This window comes from Mesoplodon densirostris, chromosome X (assembly GCF_025265405.1).
Source record: "Mesoplodon densirostris isolate mMesDen1 chromosome X, mMesDen1 primary haplotype, whole genome shotgun sequence".
NCBI classification, from domain to species: Eukaryota; Metazoa; Chordata; class Mammalia; order Artiodactyla; family Ziphiidae; genus Mesoplodon; species Mesoplodon densirostris.
The window spans coordinates 108,864,692-108,879,102 of record NC_082681.1 but is presented as its reverse complement, the minus strand read 5'-3'; the positions used below and the strand labels follow the sequence as shown (position 1 = coordinate 108,879,102).

At 35.2% G+C, this 14,411-nt stretch overlaps 1 protein-coding gene across 1 annotated transcript in view; it reads right to left on the bottom strand.

The window, feature by feature from the left end:
- The window catches only part of DMD (dystrophin), a 1,698,782-nt gene that overhangs the window by 1,246,891 nt on the left and 437,480 nt on the right, over positions 1–14,411 (bottom strand). The window contains exons 30-32 of the mRNA XM_060087208.1: positions 5,365–5,544; positions 4,930–5,058; positions 3,102–3,272 (exon numbers count right to left, since the gene is read on the bottom strand). Coding sequence (XP_059943191.1) covers positions 3,102–3,272; positions 4,930–5,058; positions 5,365–5,544 — 480 coding nt within the window. The remainder of the gene's footprint in view (positions 1–3,101; positions 3,273–4,929; positions 5,059–5,364; positions 5,545–14,411) is intronic.

Here is a 14,411-nt window from a genome sequence, read left to right as displayed (position 1 = left end):
CTCAGCCAATCTAAATCGAGGAACCCAATGTACATTGTTTTCTGGATTTTGGAATTTCTTGTCATGGACAGTCCTTGCAGGACACAGACTTCATATTCACCAAATAGTGAATCCAGACAGTATCAGTGAGTTCTCAGGATAAATTTTTGCTCTACTCATTTGCCCTTTCTAGTTGAGCTTTGAAAGGATCCTGAAATTAGTTCTTAAACTGAGTTCTATCCATATTCACTCCCAATCTACTTTTGTTTATCACTGTAGATTTTCTCCCAAGTTTTTCTCCTAAGTGAAAACTACCCATAAACTCAACCTCAAGAATGTCATATTCCAAACCAATCTTACCTTCCATAAGCCTTACTCTAATAGGAACTTGACTTTGAGATCAAAGGCTATCCCTGAGAATTCCAGCACTGCCAAAATTACCCTACTCCATAAGCAAACACACATACAAGTCATTAGATTCCTCACTGCCTCAACAAAAGATTATTAGACAAATTTTAGAGTTATCAGGGACTAATATAACTAATTAGTCCTAATTTTAACTAATCCAACCCAGAAATTTTACACCATGTTCTATACACATAACTTGTACCTCCTGAACCTCATCAGAGGAAGCAGAAAGATAAAAGGGCAGAAATTCCCCTGTCCAATAAGTCTATTCTTATCCATTTTATACACTTGGTTCTAAATAATAACTCCTTTGCGGGGTGGGATAGTTTTCCTTTTAAAAACTACTTATCTAGTTCAACTCCTGTATCTTATAAACACTGAAAATGGAATTGCAGAGAGACCACATGTTCTGCCTAATACTGTCAAAGTTCAGAATTCAATCTTCTATGTCTATTGTTCTTCCTACCACACTATGTGATTGTTGGGACCACCTCATCATTAACTGTACATCTCCATGAAGATGTACTAGTGTTAAGCATATTATATGACTGCAATAAGTATTTAAACTTGTGTTTGTAGACATATATTTTTAAGCAAGTATCTTTAACATCCTGTATATTCCCATACTCACTAGCACAATGGGCACTCAATACCATTAGTTAATGCAATGAATAAACAAGCAAAATGTCAGGTATGCTTTAACTCCATATTTTCTGTTTCATCATGATGATAGAGCTTAATTATCTCTTCAAAGCCCCCAAATGGGGTCAACTATTGCATTCAGTCATCTCTATGAATTTAGAGAAAAAGGAATGCTTTGAAAAGTAAAAATGTGATTGTCATCAATTAACGTATAGTTGAAATATTGATTTAAAATATTTTATGATTTTCTTCAGTATGGGTAATAAAAGAAACACATCAAATGGCTCACCTGATGCATGATATCTGGAAGTATACTGACACATTCGTACAGAATATAGAATAACAATTCACAAACTTCTCTTGGCCATGCTATGTTTGTCAGTTTCTACGGTGCATGATGACTTCTACTCATTTTTCAATACCTACAAGTCACAGTCTTGTGACATAATGTATCTCAATCTACCATTGAAAAAAATCAAGAGAAGAATACCCTATTTACTCTTAAATATACTCTAGCTCAGTGATTTATTAAAAAGTATAATGGGAAGAATACAAAACTTAGTAATGAAGTATTAGCATTCATCTTTTAGATGACTAAAATAACTTTTGGTTGTTTAGGTATTACCCATTTAATGATATCTCCAGAAGTGAAAATAATTGTCTGTTTAAACAGCAGAGTAAATTCTTACAAAAAACAACTATGGACTAAAAATAAAATCTTAGAATCTGTCAGATGTTTTTCAGGTGAGAATCACTTACTTAATATATAAATGAGTAGAACTAATTAGTTAACTATTACAAACAAGAGCAACGAATTAAGGTAAGCTAATACCTTTTTGCTTTGGGAAGGCGAGTTTTGAAGAGTAACTATGTTTCACATGCAATAAAGTATTTAAAATTCATATCACATTTCCATATATTTTAGGAATTCCTTTATATATGTACTATTATATATAACAGTGATACAAAGTAATGCCTTAGAAGATGTAAACCATGCTATTATTGGGTGTCCATAATTACCAAAATAATTTTTCAAATGTATTCTCCTATTTTTTCAGGAATCAAAACTTACCTGACATATTGCATTTTCTCACAAATATTTCAATAATGTTATTCTCATTTAAGATTATTTCTAGCAATTATCTGTATATGCAAACACATATATTTCTTTTACATACATTTTTGTATTTGAAAGCATATCATATACATTGAAAAATGTGTCAAACTACATTTTATAAATTTGGGAGGTAATTCCTTGCATTTTGATACTCCCCAAAGAGTTCGAATTCGATAATACTGTGTTTATATATTTTTGCAAGCTACCTATTAGATAAGATTTTTGCCTTCATTAAATGTTACACAAATATAAAGGGTTATCATGCAAAAGTTCCATATACCCTGGTTCTTCATTAAATAGAATAAGTATAAATAGATATAAAATTACAAAAATTAGGATATACAAGCTTTGCAATTATTTGTCTTCATGGTTTGCATGTCATTATAATCTAATAGATTTTATCACAGTAAGTATCGGCAACTAGCAAGAGCAAGTTAAAATACACACACATACACACATATGCACAACCAGCAAAGATATACAGAAACCCTACATCATGCAGGAGATGTACAAGACCTCATTTTGGATATTTCTTCCATATCACACACAAGCAATATTATATTTGGCAAAATATGCCAGTAGTGCTTTCTTTAGATTATGTCTTTTGTGCTTTTTTGTTGTTGCTGTTGTTGGCCTGCAGCATGCTATTTGTTACTGTGCTGCAGGTTACCCCTGAAAGTACATATGTAAACCAGTGCAGAATGCAGTTCTAGACAAGCTGTGCCATGGAAAACAAAATGACAGAGAGAGAGGGATACAGGGGGTAGGGAGGGAAAAAGGGAGAGAGATTCATCTCCCATGAGATTCAATGGTAAAATTTCCTCAAATACATTTTGGCCTTCATTTTCCTTTTGAAAACCTTGCTGTGAGGGTTGCTTGCCCCCTTCAGGGTACTGCGCAACCTTCGCAAGAGATCATTTATCACTAGTTTCCACCTTGGAGCAGATCTTCCTACCTTTCCAGTCTTAATTCTGTGAGAAATGGCTGCAAATCGATGGTTGAGCTCTGAGATTTTGGGCTCTATTACTTTCCTGCAGTGGTCGCCGCGGTTTGCCATCAAGTTTGCTGCTTGGTCACGCGTGGAGTCCACCTTTGGGCGTATGTCATTCATTTCAGCCTTTAAACGCTATATTCCGTGAGCAAGAGACAGGGCTTAAAGTTAGTAATTAAATGGAAGTTGAAAGAGAGCGAAAGAGTGAGAAAGCAAAAGAAAGAGCGAGGGAGAGGGGGAGAGAAAGAGAGAGAAAGAGAAAGAGCACATGGAGAGAAAATGGAGGGAGTAAAAAGCCAACTTCCATAAAATAGGAGTAGAGTGAGAATGTGTGTGACCTCAGGAAAATAGGTCACTGTCCTTGGTTACGTTTGATATATGTTTATTGAAAGTATTTCCTTAGTCTGAAGAAGGACAAGGGGTGTTTTCCTTTTCTATGGAAAACAACTTTTCTATGTTGCTGGCAACAATCGTAGTGTTTTATATTTAGTCTTATTTTATCTTTCCTGAATTTCAAAGCTGTGGAACAACCTGAATATGTGCTCAGGAAGGAAGGTAGCTAAAGAACAATTTTCTATTCCTTCCGAGTACTTACAAGTTCCCTTTTTCTTTATCATATCGATTGCCATGGAAAAAATGGATTTTCTAACAGACAGGAATTCTGTGTCACAGACAGAGGGATTGAGGAAAGCTCTGTCTGACTCAAGGGGTTGGAGAGGCTGTAAGTGAAATTACTCAGTTCCTATTTTTCCAAAGACCCTGAAGGAACATCCCTTACCTACACATCAAAGGAGAAGGAAGAGTAAAATAAGGTACAGACAATAGGGTAAATATTTCTGGGGGACAGCCTAAAATACACTTATAGTTTTTCATTAAAAAGGAATTGCAATCCTTAGAAAATATGAATTTCATAAAAAATAAACAAATGAATTGTATAGACAGAAACTACAATTTTTAAGCATTCTTTAAATAGTAATCCACTAGTCAAAATTGTTGAAAATTTCAACAAAACAAAGTAAGGCATTGTTTAATTTATATGAGACTTCTTCAAATGCAATTCTTCCTATTTAACTGAAAAAACTGTCATCAAATAGAGATATTATAGTGTCAGTAAGTTACATTTGCACATTATACCCCTCATATCCTTTTACAGGAACCTTTTTTTTTTTTAAAGTAAAGACTAAGTTGTCATTGAGAAAGACAGCTTAGGATGTCCTAATAATTGGTTTCAATACAAAAAAGAGAGAACACGAAGCCATGTTTAGTTTACATATAGTTAAGAATGAAAAATTCAGTTTTATATAAGCTCAGTATTGTTACTAATTACTAAGATTTAGACATCGCATAGGCAAAATGTCCATAGACTGGACTCCCATTGTTTACTCAGACGGTCTGTGAATGATGCTGAGAAACTAATCTTTGTGTTAGGTACAAGAATATAGTATTACTATTAAAATGGGCATGAATTTGCAATATAACACCAAAATAAATCCGGGGATCCTTTTCTCATCAGATTTTAAGTTGCGTGTAATTAGCTGAGAGGTCGATATGGACAGATATCCAGATCACAGAGCTCTTCAAAGTCATGAACTCCCATTTGAATTAAAGAAGTAGGGAGGGAAGGAAAGAAGGCATTAAAGGAGAAAGGAAAGGAAGGAAGGAGGGGGAGAAGGAAGAGAGGAAGACTTTTTTCACTCTTATTAAGAAGTCCTTTGTATCTTTTAGGACAAAGATGATTGATATAACTGTTGCACAGTGTGAAAATTACTTTTCATAATAGTTTATTTGCTACCTTAAGCATGTCTTCTTTTTGCTGTGGTTTCTTTTTCTCAGATTCATCCAAAAGTGTATCAGCCTGAATGATCCAGTTTGTGATGTGATCCACATTCTGGTCAAAGGTTTCCATGTGTTTCTGGTATTCCTTAATTTTAGAGACATACCATGACATAGTATTAGTTAGACAATATTTTAAAATATTTGTCCTACTTTGTACAATTTTAAAAGACAAAAAATGTAGTGTCATTCAAATTACTTTTAGGTGCAATCTCCATATAGAATATAATACAAACATGCAAAAAATATCTTACACTATAGAAATAGATATTGAAATAAGGGCCAACATTTATGTGGAGTTGAATTTGCTAACATAAATACTATTATTTAAAGCTTATATAATTTCTTTCTCATGATGGAGAGGGGCTGAAAATCTTCCAGCCTCTTCTCTTACCAACAAAAGGTTTAACCACTCTTCTGCCCGGGAAGTGACAGCTATCCAGTTACTATTCAGAAGACTCAGTTTATCTTCCACCAAGGTCTCCTTCTTGCCCAAAACTGCTTTCAAGGCCTCTCCTAGCTCTGTAATGCTCTTTAGGTGAACCTTCTGTTTCTCAATCTCTTTCTGAGTAGCCTGTGAAAAGAACAGCATTTGAGCTTTCAGTACTGTCATCTTAAGACTTAAAGCTTTTGAAATGGCTATGCGTCCAGTTACTATGGTAAGATTTTTCAAGGGTTTAAACTTTCAACCATGTCTTTAGGAATGATGAAAATCATACCATATACACTGTAGTTTCGTTACTGGGTATATATGAATATGTATGCATACATAAACATGATTGACTTATTTATTTATGATTGCACATATTTAATAATAAACATACATACTGTCCATCTAAACATATTCATATTTACTTAATTTGTATATGTATTGGCTAAAGGTAGATCTCAGAAAACCCATCCACAAATAAGCAACTGCTTTTATTTATTTATTTACTTATTTACCGTATTTTATTTTATTTTTTTAACATCTTTATTGGAATATAATTGCTTTACAATGGTGTGCTAGTTTCTGCTCTATAACAAAGTGAATCAGCTATACATATACATACATCTCCATATCTCCTCCCTCCTGCATCTCCCTCCCACCCTCCCCATCCCACCCCTCCAGGCGGTCACAGTCACAAAGCACCGAGCTGATCTCCCTGTGCTATGTGGCTAAGCAACTGCTTTTAGAAAATTCAGCAATTATTGCACTCTTGTATTTCTACTGCAGGTACTTTCAAATTTTTGGTGCCACAAACCCGTTTGGCACCTGGTGAAACTTAAGTATCCTTTCTCATAATAATGTTTTTAAAAGGATAAAATTAAATGCAATGAATTTAAAATTAAAAACAATTATACTTAAATAAAATATACAAAATATATTTTTAAAATTTGTGAGATAGTAATACATGTTTTATTTCGTAACATGTATAACTACAATGATCTAGCAACAAACCTTTAGGATAATTTCAAAGTAGTGATTAGCACCACTAGTGTTTTGAATTATATTCAATGACTAGAATGTGATATAAAATTATCTGTCATAATTTTATCTGTGACTGCTGGCAAAGCCACAGGAACTACTGATACTGCTGGGGTTTGTTGCTCACACTCATAATTGAAAAAATGCTTAATTTCAGTTAGAAGTAAATTAAAGAGATACTATTAAAATCCCCTAAGAGAGCACCAGCACTTCCTAAGACTTGATTTTCAAACCTGAAAATAAGCACATTTAATATTAGAAATTATGTACAGAGTTGATGGAAAACTGATCCTAGTATAAACTTTACTGTCAGCTCTACGTACACCTTTTCTTGTGACGTGTCATGGCAGACCACGTGACCATCTTGCATTTCCCTGCCTCTGCCCCCGATCCCTCCCGCACCCACATACAGCTGTTGGACCTTCCCTGGTGGGTAAGTCTGAGCCAAAGAGATACTCTCTCAAGAAGTTTAACTGAGAGATACAGAGACTATGGTAATACCCCAGCTGAGAAGTCATTTGAAATGGAGCTGATGTCTTTACTGCAGCAAGTCAAAGCCATAGTAAGACAAAATCACTGGGGAACAGCAATGACAAGAAGTGGAGGGAGACCTTTTGCAAAGAGGCAAATGAAATATATGTACAGAGAATAAGAGAAGTGGTCCAAGTAAACGACAGGAAGATGGTCTCTATGAGGCCAGCATACATCCTTAGTCCTATATGTTCTCAAGGTGCATTTCTATCTTTGTAGTATACAGAAATAACTCTTATGGCTGCCTTTCCTCCATGCTCTCAGGTCCTGGTTTACTCAAAATATATATAAATACACACACACACATATACACATTTTGCTTTTGCTTTGGCTATCAAATAAGCAGGGGAATAAATGAGGTTAAAAGATGGTATAAAATAATTTCTATACAAAACACAATCACTGTTTCTTCAGTTCTAATATATGCTTTTCTTTTGTGTTTTTCTTTTTCAAAATAAAAAATATCTGAAATTAAGGTAATTAATGCTAAATGAACTTATCAGCTACCATGCAAAGGGCTATTTGTAATGTAGGTGTCATCTGTTGCACATGAGTGAGCTTAGCAATTCATAAAAGGAATTCCTTCATGTATTAATCACAAATGTTACTGAGCTCCTGCTAAATGGGTCACTATTACAGCAGGGATATAGGTGATTTTACCTAGTGTCTTTTAGGAAATTATGAGAAATGCCATCTTTGGGTGGAAAAAGCCCTTCTGCAGTTTCACTTGTGAGTGCACATGGGCTAGATTCCAGCCCTTTCATTTCCTTTGTCTGCACCCTTGTATAGTACACAATCTTTACAACCATACGTGGTAGCCACTATTCTAGGCACTGTAGATAAAATGATAGAGACACAAAGTCCTTACCTTTATAAAACTTATATTTGAGTATGACAAAAATATGAAAATATATGTAAATGAGCATTTCCTACTTCCTATATTCCAGACTAGTGCCTTGTCACTATAGTTCATTTACTCGTAAAGGTAACACCTCACAAAGTTAAAGAAGTTAAAGCTTAATTTATATTTGGATCACTATCTCTTAAAATATCTTCAGAAAGATGATGCTATGTTTAAGCTTTGATACAGAAATTTGTTGCATACACAGACATTTGTCCCTTCTAAGCCAGGCAATACGATTAAAGGCAGTGGAGGGCTTCCCTGGTGGCACAGTGGTTAGGAGTCCGCCTGCCGATGCAGGGGACATGGGTTCGTGCCCCGGTCCGGGAGGACCCCACATGCTGTGGAGCGGCTGGGCCCGTGAGCCATGGCCGCTGAGCCTGCCCGTCCGGAGCCTGTGCTCCACAATGGGAGAGGCCATGGCAGTGAGAGGCCCACGTACCGCAAAAAAAAAAAAAAAAAAAAAAAAAAAGGCAGTGGAAATTTCCAAATCTCAGAAGAGATCAGAGAAGTTTTGAATTTAGGAAATATTGTTGCAAACAGTTAATGGGTCACAAACAACTATTATTCATTAAAATCTACCCAAATCCTCCAGCTAATTTTCAAGAGAAAATGTTTAATGTCCAGTGATACTTCAGTTAATAAGAAAAAGCAAACAGGAAATGACTAATTTCTGGTTTCATTTTATGTTTTTCAATGTTGTAAGATAAAACTCAAACATGGTGAAGTTAACACCATGATGAACATGAGCTTGAAAAAAACCAGTGCTCATTGTGGTAGTTTATAACCGTTTATGGCCAAAAGTGAATCAGGAGAAAATTTACACTCCTCCTGTAAAAAGACATAAAGTCAAACCTTTACATTTGGTATTCAAGAATAAAGTGGAATTGAATCATTTGTATAAATGCTATTTTTTGGTTAGGAAAAATATTGTGCTTGTTTAATGGATTTTTTATTTTCCCCCACAAAAGCATTTTTTTTAAAGAAGATGTTGGGGGTAGGAGTTTATTAATTAATTAATTTATTTTTGCTGTGTTGGGTCTTCATTTCTGTGAGAGGGCTTTCTCTAGTTGTGGCAAGCGGGGGCCACTTTTCATTGCGGTGCACGGGCCTCTCACTATTGCGGCCTCTCTTGTTGCGGAGCACAGGCTCCAGACGCGCAGGCTCAGTAGTTGTGGCTCACGGGCCTAGTTGCTCCGCAGCATGTGGGATCCTCCCAGACCAGGGCTCGAACCTGTGTCCCCTGCATTAGCAGGCAGATTCTCAACCGCTGTGCCACCAGGGAAGCCCCCCACAAAAGCATTTTTAACTAATGGCATGGCTTACAAATAATAGGATCTTAGATTTTCAAAAATATGCTGATCTTGCTCTGTGAAGATCTTACTTAAATTTCAATGAGTCAATGTACATTAGATGCTTAATACCCACTCTGCACTGTGCCATTCACTGCCAGAGATAAGGAAGGAGGCAGTCTCTGCATACCTTGCTCTAATGCTACCTAAAGTGTAGCTGCAGAGAAAAGTTGAAACACAAGGAAACAATTTGATATCATATTAGAAAGAACATAATTTTGAGGAAAAGATAATTCATGGCTGGGATAAGCATGAATGGCTTCAAGGGAGAGGTGATACTTGAAACCAGAGTTTACCATAAAGGACTGGATGGTTTAGACTGACTAAAGACAAAGTATAAAATGATGAGAAAGTACGAAGGTTGGAATCAAAAGCCACCAAAAGGGGAATATGGGGTACTCACTGGAAACTAAAAACATATATTTTTATGATGTCAAGGAACCATTTTTCCATGCTCTAAAAGTCTCCCTTAACAGAAGAATGTCTATACTTGCAGATGTATTGAGAACTGAATTACTGAATTAAACTACAGCTACTGTGTTGGTCATTCTCTCTATACCCTTACCTCTTTAAGAAAGGTAGACTTATTTATGGGGTTGGTGAGATGGGGAGAAAGAATTGAAAATACACTTCTTCCTCTTAAAAGGCATTCAATCCTCAGCACACATGGTTTCTTCTGTTGCCTTATGAGGTGAGGGTTGGAGAGGGTTTAGGAAGGTCTACCCTTCTGAATGGGCAAGTTCAAATTCAATGATTAAATTGAATAAATTATAAATCAGCTCTCTTAGCTTTTTCAATCATGCAGTAGTGTGACAGATTCTAGGATCAATTTTAAGGTTGAATTAAAAGCAAAATTATGGACAGTTTTATTTTGACCTATGACATGGATATAAGTCTAGTTACAGGAGTTTCAACAGCAGCTTAATGCGAACTATCTACTTGGTGCTCTGGGGTTTTATGATACAGGAAAAAAAAATCTCAGATAAGAGAACCTAGGGGTAAGACAGGAATAAAGACACAGACCTACTAGAGAATGGACTTGAGGATATGGGGAGGGGGAAGGGTAAGTTGTGACAAAGTGAGAGAGTGGCATGGACATATATACACTACCAAACGTAAAATAGATAGCTAGTGGGAAGCAGCCGCATAACACAGGGAGATCAGCTCAGTGGTTTGTGACCACCTAGAGGGGTGGGATAGGAAGGGTGGGAGGGAGGGAGACACAAGAGGGAAGAGATATGGGAACATATGTATAACTGATTCCCTTTGTGATCAAGCAGAAACTAACACACCATTGTAAAGCAATTATACTCCAATAAAGATGTAAAAAAATACATAAATAAAAATCTTAGAGAAAAAAAAGAGTATAACTCAATGTAAATATCAATTGCCACAAAATCTAACATTTTTCTTTATTTTCCATATCTTTAATTTGTAACATTTGATATCTCCAGAATAAATAGTTGAAATATTAAACACTAACCTCTATGATTTTAAAGAAACAAATTTGCTCTCTACTTTTTCGTAGCCATAGCAATTTTTTAAATGCTAGAACAATTTTCTTATAAGAAAAGAAATGGATAGCATAGGTTAATTTCTCCTAATTAAGACACCCACCCATGTGTTCATGTGAAGGATGGAAACTACATTCTGATTCATCCTTCATACCTATAAGTTAAATCACTTGAGGCTAATTTTAAATGGCATGAGAGGTTCAGGATTCCACCATCAGCTTCATCAACTCTCTTCACTGATGAGGTAGTAGGCTGGAAAAACCTGTTCTGTCAGTCTCTGTTGATCATAAAATTATGTGATGGAAACATCTTTAATTGATTTAAAGGTAAAATAGTAAAAAATGTTGGATTAATTATCTGGTCCCATAGGAACACATCCACAGATATTTTCCAACAGGGGCAGAGAAACAAAACTCACTTGAGCTTGACCCTCTCTTTCACCCATTTCACATTTTCAGAGGTCCAATGCTTTCCACAAATTCTCCTGGAATTTCTTATGGATTTATATTCTTAGGATAACTTCTCAATCTGATTTCTTATTATTCCCACCCTCTCCCCTTTTTTTATGAATTCTTTTTTTTGAATTTTTGGATTTTTGAATTTTATTTTTTTTTTATACAGCAGGTTCTTATTAGTCATCAATTTTATACACATCAGTGTATACATGTCGATCCCAATTGCCCAATTCATCCCTCTCCCCTTTTTTTATCTCTTTGGTGTCCCCTGTCCCATAGATTCTATCTTCCCTCAGTCCCACCTTTAGTCAAATGTGTGCCATAACACCATTTCCATATATTTTCCATCCTTTACTAGGATGCTACAAAATTCCTGTTTATTTGATCTTTCTTTATCTCTTGTGCAAGTTCCCACTATATGGATGAAGAGTTAACTAACACACCCAAAAAAGGTATTTTAAAAGGTTACCCTCACCAAGTGAATTCTGCCTTCAGTCAGTCTGCATAAATATTATACCATTTCTGGTCATCAGAAATGGGAGAGAGTTTTCACCTTTAGCTACAAAACATATTCATGGGAAGAAAGTGAACAAATTTACCACATTACTGCAATTCTAAGATGTGCATTTGTCACATATTAAGGTCTCTGAAATTGAGATAAAACGTACAATATATGTTCACATTTAAAGTGGTGTTGTTTCTTTTGATCCACAATAGCTGTAATTAAATCAACAGTGTATCATTCAATCTAATATGTCTTAAATGTGATAAAACATGATACTAATTGCTTTTTCAGGTCCTACATTACTCTGCCATGGTCCAAGGATTTGAACATATTTTATTATTAGGCTAATGTGATGGAATAATATAATGATAAATTTTAAAAGAATATAAAACATTAAATAGTGGATTTTATACCAATGTGCATTGACTTTTTATTAATAATGCATTGCCTATTAAAAAAGAATTTCATGGGCTTCCCTGGTGGTGCAGTGGTTGAGAGTCCGCCTGCCGATGCAGGGGACACGGGTTCGTGCCCTGGTCCGGGAGGATCCCACATGCCGCGGAGCAGCTGGGCCCGTGAGCCCTGGCCGCTGAGCCTGGCCATCCAGAGCCTGTGCTCCGCAACGGGAGAGGCCACAACAGTGAGAGGCCCGCGTACCGCAAAAAAAAAAAAAAAAAGAATTTCATGAAAGCAGAATATGCAGAACAGAAATTATAGCTATAACTATAATGACAGTGAATAGTGACTCCAGTGGCATTTAACAGATGTTCTATTTTCTAAGTAACAGCTGCTTGATGCATTCATTGTACAAAGTTAATGATCTGCTAGTGTTATTTCACTTCACAGATAAATTATTGTGCTCTCTTTAAAAAAGATATGTAATTTTTCACGGGAATGATAGTGTAACAGACTGTAGAAATAAGTAATAGTTCTCATGCTTTTATAGCTAAGGGGAGTGATGAGTTGATGCAATTATCCAGATAATCTAGGACCAGAGGCCAGATCTCTTTAAACCGTGAAAGGTAATTGTTAAAAAAAAAAAAAAAAAAAAAAAAAACTACAGGACTTCATTGGCTGAACTGAACATAGATCTCGTAAGACTGCTTGTACTGCACTAGCTAGTGGTTCTCAAACTTTGCTGAATATTAGAGACACTGGCCACACTCAGACCAATTAAATCAGAATTTCTGTGGGTGGGCCCTCAGCACTGGTAGGCTTTTAAAGTTCCCCAGGTGATTTCAATGTGCAGCCAATGCTGAGAACCACTGGCAAAACAGAATGATACATTATGTCATGAGATCTTAGTGGGTAACTGTCATTAAATTTTAGCATTGAAGTGACAGCAGGAGGATAATTGAGGAAAGTTATAATTGTTGTTCCTAATGTTGACTATTATAAAAATTTGTCCCTGAAATAAATGTGAAAATCATGACTTGTTACATAAGTGGCTATTTAGACATCAATTATTTTGCATTATTTAATACCCTGAGTTAAACTCAACATTTATGTGTGTGTGTGTGTGTGTGTGTGTGTGTGTGTGATTCTAACACGTAACTCTTGGTATCCCAAGACTACTGTTAATAAAAACTAATGGTCAATTTATGTAAAATGGTAAATATGAATTATCCAAAAAGCTGATGGATTAAACTATTAAACTATTAAACCTTTAAACTATTAAAAGACAAAAATTATTTTTCTAGGGAATGATATTTAACCATTTTAATTTTTAGGTAACACTGAACATTAAAGGGCTTTAATGTAGCTGAATTATTTAACTGGCTTTGAATTTTGACTACTGAAATTAAATTAGGAATGAAAGAAATGTGTTAGTGGTTAAATCAGAAAGTCATGTAGATTAAACTTTGCTGAAGCTTATATTTTCCAGACATAATGATCATCAGAGATATAAACTTCTATTTAATTACAGAAATATTTATTTTCCAATGGTTATATTTCTGTGCTCAATTCATATGCTAAACAACTGGGACCAGTAATGGGATATTCAGAATTGATTTACTTATATCCAACTAACCAAAGTGATTCTTTTTTTTTTTTTTTTTTTTTGGCCATGCTGCGTGGCTTGCAGGACCTTAGTTCCCTGACTAGGAATTGAACCCGTTCCCTTCGCAGTGAAAGCACAGAGTTCTAACCACTGGGTCATGATTTTAAGACATTAACAAATAATATTTAAAATCTAATATCACACCAGTGGCAATAGATTACAGACTAAAATAGGTGATTAATGCACACAGAATTTTCATTTTATTATTTTTATGTGGACTTATATATTGTGCACTTCAAATTTAGCCATGCTGTATTTTATTCTCATTGTGTATGATGAATAGCTTTTTGTCACTTTAGATACCTTAAAATCAGAGATAGTTTTGGATTCTAGTTGCAGATTTGCTATATACCAGGACTTCTATTTTCTCATCTATAAAATGGGAGCATTTGGTCAGATGATTGTTTCCATTTGTTCTAAAACTTACCAAACTTAGAAAGCAAATCAGCATTTTTCTCTTCTCTCAAGAAACACTTTGGTATTCTTTTAATTTTTATCTCTTAAATTACAATTTATTATAGCAAAGAGATTTTTATTGAGCATGTACTACATGTCAGATACTATTTTATGCACATGGGAAAAACCAATGAACAAAACAGATACTTTCCCTGTCCTTTTGGCAAGTGAAACTGTTAATGCCCATGTAGTAGTCT